This window comes from Thunnus thynnus, chromosome 4 (genome assembly GCF_963924715.1).
Source record: "Thunnus thynnus chromosome 4, fThuThy2.1, whole genome shotgun sequence".
In the NCBI taxonomy this organism is placed as follows: Eukaryota; Metazoa; Chordata; class Actinopteri; order Scombriformes; family Scombridae; genus Thunnus; species Thunnus thynnus.
Genome location: NC_089520.1, coordinates 20724318 through 20751328, shown reverse-complemented (window position 1 = coordinate 20751328; position 27011 = coordinate 20724318). Strand labels below are relative to the sequence as shown.

The window sequence follows — 27011 nt, the reverse complement described above, 5'->3', positions numbered from 1 at the left end:
GCAATGCGGTGTGTTATGTGTTATCTGGAGGGAAGCAGAGATGAGATGCAGTCAGGGCTGCTGTGTGTTCTTGCCACTGTGTGGGATGTGAATGATAGCTAGAGCCCTGAATGATATCATTAGTGAACTACTGGTTTGGCTAACACACTCTAGTCTATCAGAGCGGAGAGCAAGAGAGATAGTGAGATGGTAAGATACTGAAGCAAGGCCGTGGGAGGACAGTTGTTGTTCCCTCGGTGTTTGAATGGATATTGTTGTGTCTTATCATAGACCACCAGTGTTGACAGGGAGTACAGAAGGTGTGTTGACAGCCCATACATTTAATACATTCATGAAAGAAAGAGGGCGATGCAGACCAACACTTTCACATAAATCCAGTCAGACGAGAATATCTAAAATACAATTCAGCCATGGAAAAAAAAGGCTCAAGAACAAAGGTTTTAAACAGTCTATTTAATAAGAGGGCATATTGGGCTGGACGAGTTTTTAAAAAATTGGTATTGTGATGATATAATGTGTTAACATTTCACAAAATTGTGTCCAAACTGTAATATATATATAAAATTTTTTTAAATGTTTTTAAAGGATACAAAGGATTCTGTCATTTATATACTGGTATAATGTCAGATGTGTATGTTAAACATTGGTCAAAGTTCCAAAACTTGAGGTAAATATATGCAAAAATGCTGCGTTCAAGTCAAAAGCCAGGGCTTCAGCCTGCTCTGAATGCTCCATTTGTAGTGTCACCTCTACTTCCCCATTGAACTGACGTCAGATTGTTTGTGCATGCTAACAAATGGCTGTTTGTTCTGTAACTCCTTGTTGCTCAGGTTGTATGGACGTATTTGAGAAATGTATAATTCGAGTAAAGAACAGGAAAAATAAGCAAAATCCGATAATGATAGTTTCTTTACGTAGCCTCTGGAGCTGGCGGAAGCCTGCTAAGGGGCAGCTTCCAAGAACTAACCGATCAGAACAGGGTGGGCTCATTGGGAGGGGGGCTTTGAAGAGACAGGAGCTTTTTGAATTGTAAATCATGCTAAGATATTCCAGTAGAGCCCCAGAGTAAAAATATAGACCTCCTCATTAAGTTTTTGTGTTGCATTTATCAAGAGTTTTTTGTCCAATGTAATGTAAACAGTGGAACAAATTTGATTGGAAATTAACACCAATTTCATTATTTTATATGTAGTTTTGCATACACTTGACGTATCATGATATATATTGATGTCAAGAAAGCATGTGCTCTTTTTTTTTGACTGAAATGGTTCAAAGAACTAAGGCGCTCCCTTTTTTGCAGTCCTGGCTGTGTTTTCAATGCATTTGAAGAGCCGTGAGATTCGGCAGACTAGACACATAACAGACGGAGTTTTCACACCTGACAAAACAATAACAGAAATGTAATGAATGGATTCAAGCAAAAATTACAAGAAATGTCCACCCCTCATGTTAATTATATTAAAAGAAAAAAGCTTGTTCATTGTTGTTCATCAGTCTGAGGTTAGTTTCTGGACCCATTTGGGGCCTATAACAATGTGGAAGAACCCTTGTTCTTCTGGTGGAAATGCAGGTAAGGTTCCTGAGTTCCTAAAAAGGTTCCTGGGTTCCTAGAAAAGTTCCTGTGGGGGAAACAACAAGCTATTAGTTCTTAATGTTGATGATTGTATGAGATTAATTTCAACCACACCTCACAGCCCTGATGGAATGGTTATTTTCCTTTCATATCTGTAATGATTTAGTCAAAATAGATGTAATCCTGTTCTAAATATTGACTTTTAGAATAAATATGTTACTAGGCTTTAGAGTGTCTACATTGTCACATTGCTGTAATAATTTACTTTGACCATGCTAACACAGCCATTGTGACTGTCTGTGTTTGCAGAGACTCATTGCTGCATTGTAAATAGATCAAGTATATCTCATGCTGCCTTGAATGAATAATTTTCTGTCAAAAGCAGGTGATCTGTGTTCCCTGACTCACTGTTGAACATGGCGGCAAGCGTCTCTGTTAGGTAAAGATTATCTGCTCAGGCTGAACAGGCACTGTCAGTCATTATTACCCACATACTGCAGACATTAAGAGGCACTGAGGGTTAGGGGTGGGGTCATCAAATAGATTCATCTCAGCCAGGGAGTCTTAGCGGCAGCCAACAATGCTGAACTATGGCACAAATGCTACTGTACGAACAAAGTAAGACCGGGGTAACAGCGCAGTGTAGTAGCAGCAGCAGCACAATGCGGTCAAAAAATAGCCCTGAATGTGAGAAATGAGATGGAAAAGAAGAGAAGGTTGTGATGTTTAGATGTGATAATTATGCGAGGATGCCAGGGACATGAAGAGTGTTGCTGGCTCCCATCTGTGCCCCCTCAGTGCCAGCCCTCCACAGACGGCCACTGCCACAGAGCAGAAACCAGCAGCAGGTTTTAAAGGACCATACCAGGCTTTTTGCATGTTTTAATTTATTTAGCCTACTACAAATCACATATATATTGCATTGGTTGTCCTTCATTTCAGTACAATAAGAGAGTAAGTTTGCAGAGAGTTGAGTTGAGTTAGGTAATCCGTTACAGTGAACATCATGTCTGCTTTTATTTGTGTTTTGCAAGCTCATTTTCATGCTTAATAGAAAATAAAGGAAACTGGTAGGTTGTAATGTCACTTGATTTCTGAGGACTGTTATATTATGGTTCTCCATATAATCTATATATAATTTCTCACAGTTAGATGTCATTCTCATTTCCCTTTTCTTGAAATCGGTGGCTGCCTGGAAGTTTAGAAACATGTACTTACTGTAGATATCTAACATACTGTGGCATGATCTAAAAAATAGTAAGCAGTGATGTAAAGTGTAACCATGTGATTTTCTTTGGTAAATCAACAAAAACTTATTTGCAAAAACGCAGGCATGGTCCTTGAAAGCAGCCCTTAACTCTACATCCGAAGCCATACAGACAGACTGTCTGCAAACAGATGTGAGTGTGAGATTCTCTGTCAGATTCTATTCTGACTGACAACTCACTCGGTGATTTTGATTCTGTCTCTGTCACATCTGCATGCAGACGTTAGAGACATTTTTTGTAGCAAAGAGGCCTTGTAGTGCAGGAACCAAAACCTTCCTCTCAGCACATATCTGCTCTCCTCAAGTATCATCGAGCAAGACAAACAATCCCTGCCAGTTCCAGGGCTGCTGTTCTGTAGCTGAACCCACAAATATGGTGACAGTCACACTTGATGTCATGTATTAGGATTTACTTGTTTTTTAATTATTTTCAGGTAAGAGATCAAATATGAGAGGCTGAGAACTCTTGTTAATTGATACCCACAAGTAATTTTCATCTCAAGCACAAGTGACTTTGGTAATATGCAAAACCCAGATGATAAAGAACTTGGAGCATAGTTTCAGAATAAGTGAGCATTTCTGGCACACTTGACCAACATGTTTTTCAGCACAGATACAATTTGAACTGCTACATATGTGACCTAGCTGTTGGATATCTGGAGCTGGATGTTCTTCAGAGCTGGCAGGTTTCCGGTCCAGTGACACTTCAGCCTATGTGAAGGTGCAACGTCTCCACAAGTTTAAATCAACAGCTTCTATTTTTACTTCCAAACATGCAGTTTTGTGCTGATACAGAGTCGGTTTATCAGCCACAGAAGCTGCTGCCTTTGTGAATCTTTTATCACAGCTAAACATAATATCTTAAATTGGTTTGGTAGCCTTAATGAGATTCAGAGAGATAAACCCGGATTTACCTAATTGTGTTTTTAATGTGGCCTAAGAACTGCAATTTCCAATGCAATAAGAAATTATATTTTTAGTATAATACTACTATTTCTTGTTTATAGTTTCTTCTAGTTGAAACTAAATGTAAATGTTTCATATGTATATATTACTATGGTTTATCTGATTCTTTCTTTTCTGTCTTTCTCTGTCTTCTCCTCTCTGTCCCCTCAGAGACCGTCAGAGAAATGTCGCTATGTTGTGGGCAGTATCCTGTGCGAGGGTGAGGAGAAGCCCGATGAAGAACTGCAGAAGCTGTATGAGAAATTTGGCTTCAAGGTGTTTTCTCTGCCTGAAGTGAGCCACGCAGTGACCACCAGTTTCCCCAGTACCACCCCTTTGTCCCACATACTGGGACCTTACAGGGTCTACCCCAGGCTCGCTTCCTACATTGAGGTACAGACACTATAAGAATATATATTAGCACAATGTGGATACACCTGCAATCTCTGGAGTTACTCCATTGCTCTTTTAGTCACATGGTGTCTTATGTTTGTAAAATACTAGCTTTTTTATTCACCTATGTTATTACTGAACCAGATTTTATCCCTGCTGTTATATTGAAAAATGATTCCAGATTAACTCAGTTATAAAGGTGAATACTATATAAAAAAAATATAAACTAAAAACTATAAAAATTACTTGTTTCATGCCCCTCCACTTCATAGTTATGTGTATATCATCATATGAAGAACTAAGACAGGAGTTTTCTTCTTTCTTCTTCCTTATTTTCTTCTATTGCCGTGGATGGCAATCATCTTGTGATCATAACTGTCCTCTTTTCTGCTTCCTGCTTGTCAAGAGACCCTCACTCATGTGTTGTTTAATTCATCACATGAGCAGATGAGGTCTTTTAAAGCAGATTAAGAATAGATGAAGTAGTAGGAAATGAAGGTACGTCTGAGTCCCGCGGCCCATATTCTGGGTTCCATGTCCTCAGGACAGGCCTCAAAAAGCTATTGACATTTACTGATGACATTTACACACATGGATTCATTTAGGGGCATCCCACTGCATGAATAATGCCCCCCGTGTGCAGACAAGTCTGTCCATCTGTTTGTTTAAGCCTCTGTCTCTTCACAGGAGGCAGGAAGACCCACCTCCCAATCAGAAAACGCACCATTCTAGAAAATATGCAGATTTTTTTCTCAAATTCACTTTTTGTGGGTGGAACAAACTTTTCTCTCTCATATTCATGACAGTGGGAAACAGGGAGTTCACACATACTTTTCTGTGACAAGAGGGATCACATTTGAGTGCTGAACTTCATTGGTATTCCTCTCTAATTCTGTGAACCTTTTTGCATTTTATCAGCAAACTGCCATGTTTTGAGCTGCCCGCACAAACCCAATGAATCATCAGCATGCTGGAATATGTAGAGATGATGTGAATGGGAGTACTACTTTACTGCATTGAGTTTTCCATCTGTTGTTGTGTTGTGTGGAGCACAGGAAAGTAAAGGGGCAAGGACCCCACCGATGGCATCATTCATTGGCTGTAGTCAGCTCTGCACGCATATCAAAGCCCTGCTAAAGATAGCCTGTGTGTCGTAGGCAGACCATTTCTGAAAGGTCTCAGTTGGTTGTATTGTTGACTTTCATCCTGGCCTTGTCTTAGAGTTTCCTGGAATAAGCAGGTTCAATTCAGGGCACCGACAACGTTTGGATTTTTTATTGCATTTATTTGTTCAACACGAGTAGCTACACAATACATAATGTGGGTTCAGCTTGAAAATGAACATCAGCAGTGTATTTTGTCCTCCAAATTGGGATTAACTAATTCACCATACTGCAGTCCTTGTCACTGTAGGCTGCCATGGTACACATGGTCACCAGCTGCTTCTTTTCACCTGCCCTGAGGCCATTACATCCTCTCACCCACTCTTATGTGCACAGGCAGGCTAACCAACCAGTAGGAGTTGCTTGTACATCATCAAGGGAATGATCCCTTGTTGGCTTCACACCCAGTAAACACTACCAGTTATTTTCATTGCTGGCTGCCTGGGCTGGATGTGCTGCAGCCGGGAATTGAACTATAAGTTACTTACTGTTCTCTAAGCTAAAAGTCAAAAAGGCAAGACTCCAATGTGTGATGTTTACCAGTATGCAGTTAGGAACTGCTCCAGGGAGGATAACTGGGACATTGACTTAATGCATTTTTACACTCTACAAGTTTTTATACTTTTTTTTTTTTTTTTTAAAACATATGTAGTTTGCTGTGATGATATATGTCCTGATCTGCAAATTCTAATCCTCAAAGAAGCACTGTCTGGTCAACTTATCATAGTTTACCAGCATTCTCATCTTTTTTGCAGTTTGGTCTCTGCGGCACTATGCATACTGTAGCATCTCACATCGGGGGCAGGACAAACTCTAACATGTGCACTGACACAGACTAAACGGTCTGAAGGCATAGGAATAGCATGCCACAGTGTTAAAATTTAGTATTCCCTTTTAGGCTCTTCTGCTGTTACATAATCATGGCCTGTGTCAGTGTGCATCTTTTGTTTCTTAGAGTGTGCAGCTCTGTCTGTCAGGCTAGCTGATGTCACCATAGAGAAAGCATCCGTTTTTACTCGCTCACACTCGTCCGCCATGAGGCAAAAAACGCTTGTTGCAGTCCATCAGTTAACCTGAGTGCTGTGACAGCTCGTTAAGGAGCTGCTCTTGTACAGAAGATGGGCTAATAACACACTACCATCCAGTTTGAGTTGTGGAGTGGCGAGTGCACTATGCATACCAGCTTACAGAGAGGCTAATGAATAATGGAGCATGGTTTAGACAGGCTTGGTTTAGAGGGTGCTATGTGAATGTGTTAGAAATGTGTGCGTATATACAGTATGTATGATTAATTGAGTAGGTTTGTAGTATGAGGGAATTTGAAAGGAGGGGGACACTCATGTGACGTAGGTTTGTACTCATTATCTACTGTATATATAGTAGATTTTACTTAATCTACTGACATGTTTATGCTAATCTATGCACTAACATAAAAATAGAACTAAAACCCTATAGAGCTGTTCTTCACCATTCTGCATACCCATCTCATATTTTTCTTTAAACGATATCATCAGTATTACTCAATATAGAAACTCAGGACTCTCCTGGATAATGTAATGATCCTGTAGGATTATATAATTGCTGAATTCACTCAAAAATGACCCAGAAATTAAAAGTAAACTGATTCACTCGCTAGATTGTAAAATCAGTTTTCTCAGCACCACAATCTTTAGCTTCTGCCTGCTGCATGTGACTGAATTTTAGGCTCGGTGAGATCTTGCTGAAATGTACCTTGGAAGTCGTAGTAAACTTCCAACCCAAAATTTTTATGTACTTGTACCTTCAACTTTTTACTAAAGAACCAGATATCTTCTGACACAGTTGCTCATTTTTTGTACTGATGATTTAACCAGGAGAGTTTCTTGCCGATCCAAGCCATAGAAGTGCTCAAACTGTGTGTCACGTAACGTTGTCTATGGGGAAATATGAATGGGATTTTTACTTGCCTGGAATAGCTCCTCCCACCTCGCATCTATTTGACTGATTTGTTTTTTTGGCCATCTGGGGGCCGGACAACAAGCTGTTTTATTATCATCTTATAGAACTGATATGGCTAACGTATTGATAGCACATCCAGCAGGCAACTAGCAACATAAGCATTCATTTGAAGTTGTATTTTTGGCAACCTAGCAAATATAAATCCAATATTCACTATCCACTTAGCTCTGTTTTGGTCTGCGCCATCTCTGGAGGGAAATATATGGCTCCATAGCTGCTAAATGTGCCACTTGTTCACCAGATTGTTGCTAACTTTGTCAGCTGTTAGATGCTGAGCAGGTTGCATACAGTGGCTTAATCAGTGTTATTCATTGCTGCAGCTGAAAAAAAGGCTGGTGCGAGCAGTGAGAGTGAACCAAAACAGTAAAGTTGCAGCCTGTAAAACTTAAACAATGAGCTAAAAGACGATAAAATTCTCTGTGTCACTTGGGATTATCACCGGACTCTGTATTACCTGACTACAGACGCATTGTCATTTGATTAACCAATAAAAAATTCTTTAAGGCTTAAAATCCTCTATCAAATTATGCAAATCAGTGTCACCAGTGAGACTGGAGAGGCCAGACTCATCATGTAGGCTTACTGTCTGACCCTGTGCCCAGCCTTCAGCGAATAAGTGTTTCCTCAGATACTCTGGCACACCTTCTGGCCTCCCATAGTGGTTCACTTATCAGAGAGCAGGTTAAGTGCATAACTGTCCTTTTTCACTTGAACGCTTTCTCTCTGGTCCAACAGCACCAGCTCCACACCGGCTTACCTTTCCTTATCTCTCCCATGCACATCACACAAGCTAACACACACACAGACACACACACACACACACAAGGGGGTGTAACTGTAGCGTAAACGATCTGCAGTAGGTTCACTATGTTAAATCCTGATGTTTTCAAAATGCTGTTCATAATCAGGGGTAATTTATGGTATCAGTAGAATGTCTGAGAACATGGTAATTTGTGGTCAGCAGCTTTGTATTCATGTCAGATGGCAAATGAAAGCAGTGGGTGAGGGGGCATGAGCACAGGATGCTTGGGATTGTATCATCTCCCAGTTAAAAAGGCTGATGGTGAAAGAAAGAAAAATGAAAGGAAGAAGACGTAGCTGTCACGCTATATTAAAAGGACTTAGGCAAGTCCTGTTTGATCTTTGTGAAAGTACCTTTTCAGGACCTGAAGAATAGAAGCAAACAGTCATCAGGGTGTTATTTTGGTGACTGCCTCAGACAAAATTCCCAGTAGTCCCTGTGAGCAGAAACAAGATCACAAGCCGATAGCTCCGGTCCATTTAGTAATCCATTTATCTGAATCAAGCATCATAAAAGCTTTATTATTTTTTCTCTCATTATTATTTTTTCCTACTATACTGTATCATGCTACCATTTTGTTTGCCTTGCAGGTCCCATAGCGACTGAAATGTAGATCTATAAACACCCCAGAATATCTTTGGTTTGTATCAGCTTGGGTATTCCAGTATGGCAGAATTTGGATGTATTCTATTTATTGTTGTTCTGTATGATTGCTCACATAGTTTTTATAGAAGAAATATGTTACACAGGGAGGAGGAGGATGAATCATAAGCAGTGCTGACAAAACAGTCATAGTTTCTGCTTACGAACATACTGTGAGCAGAATGGGGAAAACTTAACTCTGTATCAGCATCTCAGCACAATTATCTGTTTTTCTCGGTTTAGTTTCTTGAAACAAAGTCAAGGCAATTTACCATTGTCACAATAATAAAAAACTATAATATTGTTTTGAGTGCAGCTGGACTTAGTAGTTGCACCATACGGACTCACCACATAGTGTTAAGTGCATGGCTTTGTTGTGTTGCCAGTTGTGCAGCAGGTGAAGGCAAGAACGAAAGGGTTGTCTCTATGCAACCGCAGGAAAGGTCTCTATGGGAGAGGGCCTCTATGAGACACAAATGAATCACTTTGCAAGGCATTGTGGGATTCCAGGCAACACAGGACTGACCAGCAATGCAGAAAAAATAAGTAGGGGTCGAAAGTTAAAAAAACTTGACCTTTAACACTAGTTAGTGGACCTTATAATTTAGGACAAAGACTGATGATCAACTACCATCAAATAAGTCCACCATCAAATGTGCTTCTGTATGTTTTGGACATTCAAGTGAGACATGTCAACTAATCCTCCACCTGGTGGCACAACCTTATCTCGTAGAAATTACATTTATATACTACTAAACTGTAGTCCCAATTACATTGCTTTGACAAATGTAACATGGATAGTTTTAGGCAACAACAGCACTTTGGTGAAGGTTAGTGAACGATTGTGGTGTCGCTTAAATGTGAATACACACATTATAATTCAAGACACTGAAGACTTTTTTTTCTGTGGTAAACAAAGATCCTTATCTTTCCCTAACTATAATAAAGTACTGCTAGTGCCTAAATATAACCATAAAAGCGTTAAATAATACTGTTGTTACTACGAGCAGATATTGTACTGCAAGACTGGATATTTTGAAGTCGCCACTGAACCTTTCATTCATGTTCAGTATCAACATTTTTGCAACTTGACAAATAAGTTAATTAACAACATTTTTTCATTATGTTGAGAAAGAACGTAATACAGCAAGCATTACGTTTCCTGCAAAACATATTTGCTGTTGTGATTTAGTCATATATATGGGTGATTAGTAGGTGACAAAAGCAGAAGCAGCTGGACAGACACAGTAAAAGCAAACGTGCGTTAAAGGTGAACTGGGAATATTTGGTTCTGGCACCATCAGAACCTAAACTCCCACCTCCTGAGGAATTTTACAGCGTGAGAAGCAGATGGTGGGATTCAGCTGTGCTGCAGAGTCAGGTGAGGGTAAAGTCATCCTGTTTGAACGTGCTCTAAAAGCTTCATGACTACTCATGGAACAAAAGTATTTGAGATTTCTGGGCTGCTAAACTATTACACCTCATCAACTGTACAAACAAAAAAAATATCTTTGTTATCACTATCTTCTAATGGGATGTGGTTGAGTTTTGGTGTTAATAGGTGACATTAAGTAGGCAACACCTTTTTAGTTACTGGCACCTTCATGTTCTCCCACTGCAGTGTGTTGATTCCTCACCTCCATTCTGCTCATGATTTATTCACCAGCCACTCTTCTCCAACGTCTTTGATGTTATTATTTGTTGAATTAAATATAGAAAATTTGCTTTGCTTGTCCACAGCATCTATATTTCATGCAATGTCCTGATTAGGGGTTAGCCAGTGGAACTGCACTGATTTCAGGTATATCCACCGAGTAAACAAGAACTGAGATGCCCTTCGCTCTGGTTAGATGGTTCTGTGGGTGAATATAAATGTCTCTTTTCAGTCACAGTCAGTCACTGTTTCTGAACCAACTGTTAACAAAATGGATTCTGAACCATGGTGTTTTTTTTGTTTTTATTCTTCTGTACAGTCATTGAGGTTTACTTTTATCAAATTGTCAGATATTCTTGGTTTCTAGAAAACTTTGTTTTTTTAGAATATTGCATCTTCTTTGTCTATATGTCAGCCTTTGTGTCTTGTACCAAGTGTGTGCAGCTGATAAACTATACTGCTGTCTGTCAGTCAAACAGTAGGATAGTGAATGGGGAATTAGGACACTCCTGTTAAACAATTGCGATTCCACCACCTATTATACTGCAGTTCTGTCTCTGTGTTTCAGCTGCTGCTGAACACACACACGCACACATAACTACACAGAAACACACAGACAATTTATTAATGATAATCTTAAATCACGTTACACGGTTATAAAGCCAATTATTTTCCTCTCAAAGACAGGTAAAGGAATCCTCCCACTCCTTTGCCGCACATCCCAACATTTCAGAATAGTATGCTCATGCACAACTGTTTTTTCTGTTATCTAGCTGACACTGCTGAGTTCAGGTTGGGGATTTAATTGTTATGCAGATAACAAGTCATTATTTGCTTTATTCTATAGCTAATTGACACCAGACACACAGAACCCTCTGGACCCATAGATAATATAGCCTCTCAAAGGCTCTCAAGGTGTTTTGGTACAAAGGTATCTGATTATCTATTCAGGATTATTTTTGAGGCATTGTTCAGATTTTTTTTTGCTTTTGTCCTGTCTTCTCCATCTGCCACATTGTATAAAGTACATGATAATGCAGTGTGCTAATGAGCTCTCCTTTTCCTTTCCTAATTATTTTGGATGAGGGCTGGTTGTTTTCAGCAATAGAGAGAGGGGACATTACAAGAGACAGTAAACAGGTAATATTTTGACACAAGGAAAGATGGCAGTGCCTCTGGGTGCATGGACTGTAGTTAAATCTCAGAAAGTGGTCTTGCCGTAAAATATTTTGAAGGAATAGTTGGTTTTGGGGATTCTTACTGTTTTCCCCTCTTACTCAGAGTCAGACAAACCTACAGATGCTTTGTTACATTTCTGTATGCAGTTTGAAGCGCATGTTATAGATACCTGTCGGGAAAAGGACCTCTTTAGCATATGGTGCCTTCAAACTGCAAGCAGAGAAATAAAAAAAGGAATCTGTAGTTTGTGTCACATGAGGAAAAATAGAAAATGGTAATCTTTTCCCAAATCAACTAATAATTACCCACTACTTCTTAAACATATATTGTTGTTTTTGCACATTTTCACATAATTGTGATGAAACAGCCCAGAAAAAGTAATACTTTCTGATCACATTTCATCATGCTTCTGCCAGTAGACCATAGACCTAAATGCTGTATTGTTGGTCCACAATTTGTGTGTGCAGTATCATCAGCCATTACACAGTTCTACACTGACCCTCCCTACTCTTTTGTCAGGCAATGTGAAGTTTAAACCGGCCCAAAGGGAAATGGGGGCGGGGCGTGGCAGGATTGCACCTGCTTTGATCCTCTTCAGCCCCTCTACATCTTTAATGCCTCCTAGGCTCAGGGCGCAGACTCCCTTAACTGCTCTCTGTTCAGTGATTTCTGCGTGGGATGGTGCACTATATGGCAGGGGTTGTTGCTGTGATGCCATCAAAGAGGAGAAGGCAAAGTGAGAGTCAATAAGTGATGTGCAAGTTTGTGAGCGAGCGTGTGTTTCTGCGACTGATTGCTTGGGAGCTTGGTGAAAATTTCAGTTAGAAGAGGCACATGAACTGTGTGCTGTGTGTGTGTCTGTGTGCTTTAAAATGCAGGCTGTGGTGAGAGCAAGATAAGTCTCCTTCATTATTAATGCTGTCATTCCACTGCATTGTTCCCTCCATTATATTTTATTGGTTAACATGAGGTTCTTGTTTCTTGGGTGTGCTAAAAAATAATAACCTTAACATAACAGAAACAACCCCGTGGCAGTGGCCGCCTCTGACCTGCAATGGTTCATATTATATGTTTACAATTAATATTCCTTGTTATCCCTTCAGTCTGCCGTTAAGTCTGTGGAGGAAACACTGGGCTGTAGATGCACAAGGCTATATTTAGACTCCAATGACGCTGATGACAGTTTCATCACTTTTTCCCTTTTTTTCCTAAGAGTGGGCTATGATGTGCTGAAACTCTGTCTACATGCTCGGCTCTTCCCAATATTTCATATAAGGCCTGCTTTTTCTGTTTGCCATGCCAGGCGTTCAGAGAATTGCTGCAGCATACTATTATTATTTTCAGTTTTCCATCTAGTTACGTCTAAAAATTGGTGCATCCTTTTTATTCTTCCATAATTGAGACTCAGTGGGCTGAACGTTTATTTTCCGGAAAAATGTAAATGTCTATTAAAGGTTGACATTCTGGAAAACTTGCTTGCTTTCTTGCCAGGACTTAGATGAGATGATTGATACCACTTTCATGCCTGTGTGGTACGTAACTATGGAGCCAGGGCACCAGGTGTTTAGCTTAGCTTAGCAGAAAGACTGGAAGCAGGGGGAAACAGCTAGCTGGGCACTGTCGATAGCACCCAGACATGATAGTTACAGCATTTTACTCCCTGTAAAAACAGTTTCTGTTTGTGTACAAATGAAACAAACAAGATATATTGTGTGTATTAGTCAAATTTTACAGGTGCTGGTAGGCAGATTTTTAAACTTTAGACAGAGCCCAGCTAACTATTTCACACTTTTTCCAATCTTTATGCTAAGCCAAGATAGACTGCTGGTATGTGTAGATTCATATAGACATAGCATGTAGACATGATAGTGGTAATATTCTTCTTATCTAACTCGACAAGAAAGCAAATAAGAAGATTTCCCAAAATGTCAAACTATGCCTTTTAAGTATTTGATTTACTTGCACCCTCTGAAACCGTGTTGTAAATGTTTAAGCAGTCCCAGGCTCTGATAATACTGGTTGTCTGACATGGTTTGTGGCTCCTATAGTTGATGACAATCCAGCTGATATAGTATGGGAGGTTGATCGCAGGCAGAATTGTTTTTTGTGTTCTTATTGATTCCTGCTTCCCTCTGGCTCTGGGATACTCTTCCCTCTGTAACTCCAGCTGGGCATCAAACACCATGCTGCCAATTAGACTCTTTCTTCTGAGTGCGCTCTGACAAGTAGTGTTTTCACTACGGTATTTGTGACGTGTTTAAATTTGTCCATCTTCACTGCTGTGTGTGCACTCTATTCCCGTTCAGCTGAAGGTTAAATCTCTCATATTTTTGAATAATGACTGATGATGTGAATAATGATTGCTATGGCAATATCATTTATTCATTAAGGCGTGGTGTATTTGTGTTTTTTGATACTTCCACAGACAGGTATTTTGTGCATATGAGCGCATGTGAAGGTTTTAACACATCCTCAAAATTCTGTTAACTTTTTAAATGTGCCTTTTAACTACTGCTGTGATGAATAAATGCAGCACACATTATGTTTCCTTGATATTCAGCACTGTCCTTTTCTCTCTGAGAAATCGTGCTCTGACCTGCAGGGAACTAATAATGGTCTATTTGAATGTGCGGGCCTGCCCTCTTTTATCTGCATGGAGAATGGCACTACCAGTGTGAGACAGAGGCAGAGGGAGTGTTGAAAACTGAAGACTTTAGATGGCAGAAGCTTTGTACATCCACAGAGTATCTGGTCATCGCCCATCTGGACGGACAATCCCTCCTTGGAAGCACTCTCCACACACATACACATGCACACACCAAATCCTGTTTGTGTGTGTCAAGTAGCTTGTTCATCAGATAGCTCAGTGAGGTTTATTGACTTGATTTCAGCTTATTACATCCAGCTAAGTCGTCAAGGACATCTTGGCCTTTAAATAGAAGTTCATGGCCTTTAAGAAGCTATTCTCCGTAGGAACTCTGGCCTCAGTCTAACTAAATATGAGAGGTCCCGGGTTCAGATCCCGGACCACCCCCCTTTGTTACCACCTGGCTCAAGGCTGGCAACAAGAAAGAAGGCCACACACAGACATACCAATCAAAAAGTAATTTATTTAACTCAAACAGATAAACATAATAATTAACTAGTGGGGTGTGTAAGTAGGAGAGACATCAGTCATGATAGCAGTGTGTGGATGAGTGAAAATATGGTGTAAATAGTGTTGGATGGTGCAACAAACCGAACAAAGTAAGAAGGCTGAGGGCCCTGCAGTAGACCCGACTGAGAGAGGGAGACTCCCAGAAGGGCAGACCTCTTATGTCTTCTCAGCCCAGCCGAGATGGGCAGGTGCAAGCACGCAACCCTCCCAGCTCCACCCACCAGCTAACTCCCAGTATCTGCAAAACAAGCAGCAGAGCAAGGCAAATAAACAGGCAAAGTGGGAAGAGCTGTCACAGTCATTTGAAGGAGGAGACTGTGGAAGATTGGGTTTGTGAAGAATAGGTCTATCTTGTCATCATCATCCGTACAGGAGGTCCATAAGGCAGTACACTTAGCTTAAGCATGGGCAGGCAGCTCTGTTGGCATCTCAACGAGAGGTAGACAAGGAAAGAACAGCACTGACATCATCTTTACTGACCACTACTGGGTCTGTGACAAATCATGTTTTCTCTGAAACAAAATCTCTCTATAGTTCGAAACTTACTGCAAAAGTCTTATTGTCTAAATTTGACCACCACTTTGAGTAACATCACATAGTGTTCTGGATCCTGGAGTTGAATTTGCATTCAGGTCTCTTTCTGAGGTTTTGGCCATTAAGAGATCTGGCATCATATACGATTATACATCTTGTATGATTCAATCATGTGGCTCTTCTAGACTTTTGAAATCTGATTGCACTGTATGGATCAAATTCTGATAGTGAAATGAGTCATTTTGCAGGGGTTGAGATGCTCAAAAAAATGTATCCGCTGATTAAGAGATGTCTCTTTCATAATGTAAGTCTATGGGAAAAAGTCTTTTTGGGCCCAATAGCATCACATGATGTTGTAATTACACCGTTTGGTCACTATGTTAAATTGGCCTCAAAGCCCGACGCTGTTCCTGGGGGCTTGGTATCAGAGTCGTGTTAAGTTACCACCGATGCAAACCCAACATTTCCTGCTTCACTGCCTCATATTAAAAGCTTTTAAATGACTAATGGGAGACTTTTATTGTGAAGAATTTACAGGAAATTAAACATGTTCATCACTGAATTAGCAGAGCTTCATTAGCGGTGCTTAAAACTGGTCGACACAACAGCATATGGGGATATTTGGAGATCTTTGTTCAGTGGATCAGTTAAAAATAATGCAGGGAGGAATAGTACAAGAAGAAACAGCCACAGTGTGATGTTTGATGAAGAGCTACAGATGACCAGCACACCTCCAACAGGTAAACAACTTATTTTTCTTTGCTGTGTTGTGTAATGGAAAAACATAGACAGCAAGCATGCTTGACTCGAGTCATGATTCAGCGTGACTACCCCCAAAACAATGGAAAAACACCATACTGTCAGCGGAGCAGAGCAATGAATTTGCACACTGTGTGCGGAGCAGATGACCATATAAAGAAACCCGTCATGCGCCAACATCGGCTCGGACTAAAAGTAGAAAAAACTGTTGGAAACTGTTGTTCAGAGCAGTCTGAAGCCAGTGCTCTTTGCTCACAGGGATTATTTCGACAGACGTTTACCTCATTATTTGACACTTTGGCCATGTTTAATATGAACATTCGACATTGTAACATTATACATATATATATATATAATAATAAGGAAAAGCATAAAAGGTCCCCTATAAATTTCAAGTAGGAACATAATGTAATATCAAGTGATCAGATGGAGAAAAGGACAAGGACACATAACCTTTGTCATCTATGTACCTCAGTGTACAGAACTCTTAAAAAACTTTAAAAAATTACTTTTAATTTTTGTTTACAAAAAGCAGGGGGAAACAGCTAGCTGGACACTGTCTATAGTGCCCAGACATGATAATTACAGCATGTAACTCCCTGTAAAACCAGTTCTTACATTTCTGTTTGTGTATGAATGAAACAAACAAGATATGCTTGTTAGTCAATTAATTAGTTAGTCAATTAGTCAAATTTTGAAGGTGCTGGTAGGCAGATTTTTAAACTTTAGACAGAGCCAGGTTAGCTGTCTCACACTTTTTCCAGTCTCTCTGTTAAGCCAAGATAGTATTATTCTTCTTATCTAACTTGGCAAGAAAGCAAATAAGATCTCCCAACATGTTAAATTATCCCTTTTAAGTATTTGATTTACTTGCAGCTTCTGAGACCATGTTGTAAATGTTTAAGCAATCCCAGGCTCTGATAATTCTGGTTGTCTTGCATGGTTTGAGGGAAGCTCCTATAGTTAATGACAATCCAGCTGATATAGTATGGGAGGTTGATCGCAGGCAGAATTGTTTGTTGTGTTCTTATTGATTCCTGCTTCCCTCTGGCTCTGGGATACTCTTCCCTCTGTAACTCCAGCTAGGCATCAAACACCATGCTGCCAATTAGACTCTTTCTTCTGAGTGCGCTCTGACAGGTAGTGTTTTCACCACGGTATTTGTGACGTGTTTAAATTTGTCCATCTTCACTGTTGTGTGTGCACTCTATTCCCATTCAGCTGAAGGTTAAATCAGCCCCTCACATTTTTTCTGACCCACTCAGCCTCGCCTGTATTGATATGTGAAAAATGATTGCTATGGCAGTATCATTTATTCATTAAGGCGTGGTGTATTTGTATTTTTTGATACTTCCACAAACAGGTATTTTGTGGAATTTTTTTTTTAATACATCCTCAAAATTCTGTTAACTTTTTAAATGTGCTTTTTAACTACTGCTGTGATGAATAAATGTGGAACACATTATGTTTCCTTGATATTAAGCACTTTCCTTTTCTCTCTGAGAAATCGTGCTCTGACCTGCAGGGAACTAATAATGGTCTATTTAAATGTACGGGCCTGCCCTCTTTCATCTGCATGGAGAATGGCACTATCAGTGTGAGACTGAGGCAGCAGGAGTGTTGAAAACTGAAGACTTTAGATGGCGGAAGCTTTGTACATCCACAGAGTATCTGGTCATCGCCCATCTGGACGGACAATCCCTCCTTGGAAGCACTCTCCACACACACATACACATGCACACACCAAATCCTGTTTGTGTGTGTCAAGTAGCTTGTTCATCAGATAGCTCAGTGAGGTTTATTGACTTGATTTCAGCTTATTACATCCAGCTAAGTCGGCAAGGACATCTTGGCCTTTAAATAGAAGTTCATGGCCTTTAAAAGGCAATTCTCCGTAGGAACTCTGGCCTCAGTCTAACTAAATCTGTCGGTTTGAAGTAGCAGACTGTAAAGGATTGGGTTTGTGAAGAATAGGTCTATCTTGGCATCATCATCTGTACAGGAGGTATATAAGGCAGTACGCCTAGCTTAAGCATGGGCAGGCAGCTCTGTCGGCATCTCAAAGAGCAGAGTGAAGAGAGGTAGATGAGGAAAGAACGCCACTGACATCGTCTTTACTGACTCTGCTCTTACTCTTACTGGCTCTGTGACAAATCACGTTTACTCTGAAACAAAATCTCTCTATAGTTTCAATCTTTCTATCTTACGCCCGGTGCAAAGCGACTCCAAGCGTGACGCAAGTGTCTTTGTTAGTTTAAGGACAACGCAGTTGTCATTTTCCCGTCCAGCGCCCACGTTGTTAAAAGAGCAAATGCACTTGCACCCATTAGAGGGCCCATGGGTGTGTTGGTCTTAAAATGAGGTGTGGTCAGGTGCATTGTTGGTGCATTGCTATCTTGAGGCAGCAGAGAGCGATTGCACTATTGACCAACAAAAACCTGGTCTAAAGTCAATGGTGCAGTGTTTCACTGTTATTTTAAGGGCGCATTATCATTATAGTAATATGCACCTACACAAGCGGGTGCACAACATACACTCTGCTTGTTACACACACAGGAGCGCAGCGCACAAACACACAAAAGATTACAAATAAAAAGATTACAATGTGAAAGATTATTATTGTGTACATTAACATATTTTAAAAAATACATGTCATAATGCTTAGTCATAATATTTATCAGAATTAACTAATCGCAGTAATGATGGATTAAATAGTCAAATTATTTGACCAAATCATGGCAATACATGTAGGTATTTAAACAGATGGACAACAATGGATCAGACACAGATCAACTTTCCTGCTGCATCAATACATGATGACATGAGGAAATAAATAAGGTAAAAACAATGATTAATCTAAAGAAGGAAATAAATCTGCTCAGCTTCTAGCTGCTGCCAGCAGCAGGATCAGCACCTTGGAAAGTTGATCAAGTACTGATAACTGTGTTGATGATTCTTTACATGATTAAAATTAATGATTTAATTTTTGAACAATGATTTAATTTTTTAACAATATTTAACAAATATTCTTTTTTTTTGAGAGTACAGTGATCAGGTTTCCATACTTTCAGCAATTAAAACCCTGCTGATTTGACCTGTTACTCCATGACTGAACAAAACGATTTTAAAGAAACCAAAGCTGTAATTAAAATAATAAACCTTTTAAAAAACCTTAAGAAAATACATTTTCAACAAATTAATGAACAGGATCTTAAACTGGTGGTCTGGGGCTGACAAGGGTCCAGGAGCAGCAGGGGCCAGTGTGCTCATTATGTGTGTGTGCGCTTTCACTTTGCGCACGAGCAGATCCGTTTCCTCTGCAGAGAAGCGCTCCTTCTTACTACTTGGCAAATGCACCGTCATAATAGCAACCCGCCAAGGTGCAAGCGCACCTGGCATGTTACACCGAAAACACACCCATGATTAATTAGGAGACTATGGACAACCCCTTTGAACCATGCGTCTGGCGCATCGACCATTTTTCTGCAAAATAGCAGAAGTGGATTTAGACACACCCTAAATGCACTTGCGCCATGCTCCTCAGACCATACGCTTTAGATTGTTAAAATAGGGCCCTTATTGTCTAAATTTGACCACCACTTTGAGTAACATCACATAGTGTCCTGGATTCTGGAGTTGAATTTGCATTCAGGTGTCTTTCTGATATTTTGGCCACTAAGAGGTCTGGCATCATGTACAAAATATACAAATTTCTTTCTGAACCAATAATGGCGCAACACTTTGATTCACCAAGAGCCCTCCACAGCCCAGTGCTACTGTATCTTCATTAACTGGAAAAAACTCATTTTGCGGTGTGCATTGTGAGAATGCATGCTTACCCTACCTTTTGTTCAGAGGTGTCCTAAATGAGCAGTTACAATCAGCATCAATTTAGCTTTGAAGATGAAAGCTTTAAAGTAAATACAAAAGTCAACAATGGTTGGCTTGTGTGCAGATGATAAATGCAAGTCTTGTCCATTATATTTCAGGTAGGAACATAATATCAACTGATAAGATGAAGAAAAGAACAAGGACACGTAACCATTGTCATCTACGTACCTCAGTGTATAGAACTCTCTTAAAAAACTTTAAAAAAATATTTTGAATATTTGTTCACAGGAAGATCCACCATACCTATATAAAAACACCAATGTAATTATTGCAAAATAACGACATTGGTGTTGTAACTAGCACCTTTTTGTCTGGAATAATGGGAGCCATTTTCACATTGTTGTGTGTACATTTCCTGTGGCATCAGATAAAAATGACAAATGAGAGAGGCAATGCTGTGAATGATCATCAGATGGTAGCAGTTTGCCGGGTGTGATCCCTGGTTTAGCATTCATGCCTGCTTTACAAAAAAGCCCCTCAGCATTAGTGGCTCTTGTAGATGCAGTGTTATCCCAGAATCCTCACCAAGCCATCCCAGCCCTTTTGGTGAGGAGAGGAATGAAATCTTCTTCACTGTTGTGTTGTATTTTAAATTCTCCCCAAGTTGGCTCCACAACTCCGATTCTCACTTCAATCAAAGGTCTCTATCTTCTCCCACAATTGCCGGTCAGTCCTTGATCTCCACCTAGCACGTAGCACTGACCTTCAGGTCAGAACTTATATTGTCCTATGGACCAAATGAATTCAGTCCCCTCCATCAGTCAGTCATTCTGCCTCTCTGGCTGTCCCACAGTGAAAAGGCCACGCTGCCTTGCCACTGTGGGTGCGCAAAAATTAAATAGATGCCGGATTACTGAGAATGACCCCTCTGGGTGGAACATAGGGCAGATAATCCACAACCCTCGGGCTGTGGAGACATAGGAGATGAGCAGGAGAAGAGGTGTCAAAAGAGATCAGCTGCTGACATTTCCTAAAATGTATTACAAGTTTTGGTTTTCTTTTTCTTGATTTTCATAGCTGTTGTGCAACGGACCTCTCTCTCTCTCTCTCTCTCTCTCTTTCTCTCTCTCTCTCTCTCTCTTTCTCTCTCTCTCTCTCTCTCTCTCTCTCTCTCTCTCTCTCTCTCTCTCTCTCTCTCTCTCTCTCTCTCTCTCTCTCTCTCTGTGTGTGTTTGTGAGGTTGTTTGTTTCCCAGTGGATGCACACTAAGATGCTGAGCTTATATAAAGTAGCCACACAGACACACACTGGCCTTTGGGCACTTCCGCTTCCACAGCAGGGGAAAAAGTAATATTATGGAGGAAGATGGGGTATGCTGTGTTTATGTTGCAAACGTGGTAATATTCTGGTAACATCATGCTGGATGCTGTGTAAATGAAACACTGATACTGTGGTTCTTGTCTCCTTTATTTTGTATTTATGTTCTGCCTGTTAAGCGTATACTTTTAGAGCTGTAACAATTAGTCGACTTACTGATTAGTAGATGGACAGATAATTAATCGCCAACTATTTGGATTATCAATCAATTGTTCTGAGTAATTTTTTTTTAGAAAAAATACTAAAGTTCTATGGTTCCAGCTTCTTAAATGTGAATATTTTCTTAAGTCCTCTATGATAGTAAACTGATTATCTTTGGATTGTGGACTGTTTGTCATGATAAATCAAGACATTTAAGGTTGCTTCTTGGTCTTTGGGAAAAGGTGATCGTCATTTTTCACATAGTCTGACATTTTAAATACCAAGCAATTAATCAGTCAATCAAGAAAATAATTGACAGTTTAGTAGATAATGAAAATAATCGTGAGTTGCAGCTAGTGTACTGTTGTCAATGTTGCACACAGGTAGAAGTTATATTTTTTACATATGTTTCTCTTTGATACTTATGAGTACTTGCTACAGTATAACTAGTGTGACAAACTTGTACAAGTCCATTTCACAAAAACAAACAAAAAACATAGAGCCTAAGTATAAGAAAATGGTCCTGCAGTAGGCCCTTTGAGAGGTACTTGAATTGAACCACTGATGCCCCAACGGCAGAGGTTATATAACAGCGGTGACAAAGAAGCCCACCTATCCCCAAATCACTGCAGATGACACAAACTGTCTCGCTCACAGAGAGGATGGCAGCACAACTGGGAGATATATCCGAGATATATGAGGGATCCAAGCTTATATTAAATAACCTTACATTTTTGTTTTTGATTGAGCTTATACAATATAAAGCTAAAGCAGCATGTAATATATACGGAGCAGGAATAATAAGAGAGGTTGTATGTCAGACAGAACCCACACTGTGGAAAAAAATGAGGCTGTGAAAGTGTGAAAATGCCTCATGTCGTCCACATTTGAAAGCATTTAGTCACAGCACAATCCAGTATCAAAGCGTATTGTGTAGTGAAGCTGATTCCTTTCAAATCCTTAAGTTTCCCTTTTCATATACTGTAACAACCAATTCTTTTTCATGAATGGATTCTCTTTATAAATAAATTTTACAACTGCAGATGAATATATTAAAAATATAACTTACTACTCAAATATGTATTATTTTCTAAAGTCACTTGCATACTACAATCATATGTAACATTGAAACTATTTTAAAAAAAACAGTGTTTACATGAATCATTAGTTGTAAATCCTGGTAAACTAATTGGCACTAAACTGTATTTGTGTCTTTTTCAAGCACAATGTGATCTTTTGTGACTGAAGGTGCTTCCAGCAGTGAAGAACTTGCCCTCTATTTTCTTCTCCCACCACCAGTGAGCAGGGGATTCATGTCTGACATGAGGATTGTACACTAGGACAATGTGTGCTGTGTCACCTGGCTCTTGTTTTCTATGAAACACCCCTTGAAAGCAACACTGTTTTAGCTGAGAAAGGTCTAAAATGAAATGGGGACCAATGATGAAAAATGTCCAGGGGCAAATTCACAAAGAATGGATGACGGCCGCTGACGGCACCATGAATTACGCATCACTTGCAATCGCTATCTGCCCTGTCTCAAGGTCCGATTCACAAAAGAAATTGCGCTAATGATGTTACAACGCAAACACATCCATAAAGTTTTGCAGCTTAGTGCAGTTTGCCCTTGTTTTGCATCTGATTACAATTATCCATGTGGCAAAGTATAAATGTTGCCTTTGTTCCAAAAACACAGTAGGCAGAACAATGGCAGAGAGAAAGAGAAAAATTAAATTTTCAGACTGCAAGCTACAAGTCCTGACTAACGAGTCGCTGAGGTATTCCTCAAAACCTCAGGCAAGGAATTTAAACATGAGAGAGAAACAGCATTTGGGATTTAATTTGTTTATTCGTTTATATAATAACCATATTTTTTATATTTTTTGCAACTGTCATTGCATCCTGTCACTGCATCCTTAAACAAAATAAATGAGTTTGAGCGGAGCTGTCCATGGTTCTGACACCCCTTATAAATGCGCTTTAGTTTCTACGAACTCCCTGAAAACGCTAATTTCACTCTCACTGCGTGTGGCTATTAGCGCTGGTCTTTGTGAATTGGACTGTTTTTGCAATGAGGGTCATTTGCATATAAAGGGGCCAATTTTGTGCCAAATGCATATTACCTACTTTAAATACATGCAAATAGCAAAGGAGCACCAAGATGCTATTTGCTTGGCAGTGCAGTTAGGGGTGCATTTCACCCTTTGTGGGTGCTTTGTGAATTACACGGTTTCTTTTTGTCTTATTTGTGCAGGTTTAACAGCTGCAAAAGCTGAGCAGTCCTTTTGTGAATTCGTCCCTCAATCTCTTTTGATCAGACCTGAACTTCCATCCTCTCTCATCTCCTTTGTTCTCATCACAGTTGTGCCGTGGCCACTTCTTCAGTGCCAGCATCACTGCCCACTTGCTACTCTGGCATCTTAAGGGGAATAACAGAGCTTCAAAGAGGGAATGTTTTGCAATAGATGTTGTGTTGTCTCATGTGAAAGTAATTGTCAAATTCCTTTTCTGCCACTGTGTCCTTTCTCTTTCTTGTCCCAGGTGGCTTCACAATCCGTTTTACTTTTGAAGCTGCGGTCGGTTCTTGCAGCCTCTATCAGAAAAGGAAATGTCGTAGTGCTTTTAATGGGATTAATAGAAGTTCTCAGGGAAATAATATCAAAAAGACAAAAAAAAAGATAGATAAGAAAATGAAAAAACTGCATAGAAAAACTGAAAATTGAATATGAATATAAGTTTTATCACTGGACATGGTGTTGAGGGGTATAAGATGAGTCTTCACAGCCTCCCTGAATTCACCATTGCTAATCTTTTAGATCCCCCTCCCTGTCTGAAAAGTATACAGTCAATATATACAGATGTATAGTTCAAAGTGGCCACTTTTCAACTGTTGTGGCACCAGGGGACAGATCTTCAGAGTTTGGGTTTTTTTGCCTTGACTCATAACAGTGTTTATTGAACGCTGGGACCCGATATATGGTCTTGGATTGGTGTCCCATCTCTGGCAGATTGTTTCCCAAAACTGTGGCCCTGCTGCAACAATACCTGACCTGAAAAGTAAATCTATCTAAGTCATATTGATTCTTCAATGATGATTCTGCGAATGGGAATCCAATGTGCAGTTGTAATTTCAGCCTTTAATGAACTGAGTGTGTAGCCTTCGTTAGAAGCTGGTGATGGGGAGTCTGTATGCTTCAGAGAGCAGTTTATCCATTAACCTTTTAATTAAGCAGGCATTTATTTATGACTCTCATCCTCTCACAGTGTTTGTTGGTGCATTAGTTTGTTTGCCTGTCTTTGTTCCCCTCACACTAAAGTTCCTTCACAAATAGAAAAATTAACTTCTATTTTATTTAATAATTATTGTGGAGAAGGCACTGGCATCCTCATTCAATCAGAGTGCCTACAAACACCTGCTCTAGAGCTTCATATCAACTACAGTTTTACATATAGTGACCTGAGGGCATCATATTGGCCTTATCTAATACATGTCACATGCACATGTTGGATCATTGGTGATGTGTATAGATACATATCTTACAAACAGTGCTGAGCTGCTGCAATCAGGCAGACACGCTGCTCTCTGTATTGCTGCAGGATATCTATGCACTGCGAAGGAAACATGTTGGAAGTTTTAGGGATTCTCAAACTGTAAAATGCTTCTTCACCCCTCTCTCTTCTTCACTTGTGACTCCAACTTTTTTTTTTTTAGTTGCTAAGAGTTCATTGTTGTTCATAAGATGTAATTTCTCCTTATTGTGCTTTGTCAAGAGATGAAATAAAACCTATTTCATTCTTGCAATATTTTTATACCTACTTCTTGACAAAAAGTGAAGAAAAAATGTTAAGATGTATTTTTAGATATACTTGTTGTTATAACTAAGTTAGTTTTTGGTAACATTGGACAACACTGCATTTTCACTTGAATTTATTTATTGTGACGCACACACAACAAGTCTTGAGTTAGAATCAACAGTAGCTTATAGAAAATTATACAGGGTCCAACAGTGACAGTGATGTTTGAGTGACAGAATGACTGCAGGCAAATAGTGACAAATAAGACTTCACTTTATATTATGCACAAGGGATTGCTGTGTTACTAAAAAGTATTACCGGTTGGTTGCAGTGAGTGAATTAATGTAGAAACACTGTCAGGGTTAAGGTGAGAGGCTGGAGGCATCCTGTCCAGGTCACTAGTCAATCGCATCATGACTGACTCACACATATAGACAAACAAATTCACACTCCCTCTCACACCTCCAGACAATTTAGAATTTTAAATTCACCTAACCTTCAGTCGGTCAGGTCAATTTTCACTTGCGTACACATCACCAACTACTTGAGAAACAAGTTGCTGAAACTCATTTCATTTTCCGCAAATGTGGAAAGACATGCTGATGTTGATCACATTTGCCCCGTGTCCATGTTTGCCTGCATGGGGAAGCCTGTTTGCAGATGAACTTGCAAGGCAAAATTACCCATCAACAGCCAGTAAATGCACTAGTACTGCCATACTTTATGTGCCTTCTTCCATTTAAACACCATTGGTTATGCAGCTAAAGCTCAGCTTGCACAACATTCAAACAGCACAATTTGTATACCAGAATTGTTGATAGTTCATGTGCTTCCATGCTTTACCCAGCGGCCATCCAATATTTTTCTGAAGGCAAAAGTAACATTGCCTTGTTTGAAGCATTAATGTTTGACGTAAATGAAGTGTCAGAGATAATAAAGTTGTGTTGTGTGTTGCCTCATACGCTTCCCCGTAGTCAAATCAAGTCAAGTCAAACTTTATTATCCCACCAGGGTTGCAGCCAGGCGTATAAATCACACATTCATCATAAAAAATATAATCACATAATGCAAAAATCTTGACAGATCACATGGACAGGCAGTACAAATGTGAGATCGCTTCAAAATGAAGACAACAAACAAAAAATCTAAATGCCGACTACATAAAGTGCTTAAGTGCAGAGATCATGTGTGAATTCAGGCTACTTATTGCTGTGCTGTTTCTTTTTTGTCCTCTGAGCAGGAAATCTATATCTACGGCCTGAAGGTAGGAGCTCAAACTCCCTCTGCAGGGGGTTATCAGGACAGTCCAATTTGGTCCGGGCCTTCCTTAGGACCGGCAGGTCAGAGAGCTGTAGCTGACTCACCCCAATAATTCTACTGGCCACTTTGACAAGCCAGCCAAGCCTATTCTTGTTGGCCAGATTCAGGTTCTCAAACCAGGCCACAATACAGAAAGACAGAACAGACTCAATGAAACTTCTACACAGTCATCATTAGAGTGCACACATTAAATTAGTTCATTTATCTTCAGAAGTACAGACTTTGTTGGACCTTTTTAGAAAACGCATCTACATTTGGTTGGAAGCTCAACTTGTTGTCAAACATGGTACCCAAATACTTGTGATTTTCCACCAGGTCAATTTCAATTCCCTCAATATCTGTCAATTTTGAGTTGGGTGCCGACTTCCTTAAGTCAATGATCATGTCCTTGGTTTTAGACACATTCAACTCAAGAAAAGTCATCAAGTCAAGTCATATTGGCCCATGAACTAGTTCCTCTCCTTCCAAGAAGCTAAATATAA

The 27011-nt window shown here is 39.8% G+C and overlaps 1 protein-coding gene across 1 annotated transcript in view; it reads left to right on the top strand.

Annotated features, from left to right (window-relative positions):
- Positions 1-27011, top strand: part of tex264a (testis expressed 264, ER-phagy receptor a) — a 79365-nt gene that overhangs the window by 8311 nt on the left and 44043 nt on the right. The window contains exon 2 of the mRNA XM_067587417.1: positions 3957-4178. Coding sequence (XP_067443518.1) covers positions 3957-4178 — 222 coding nt within the window. The remainder of the gene's footprint in view (positions 1-3956; positions 4179-27011) is intronic.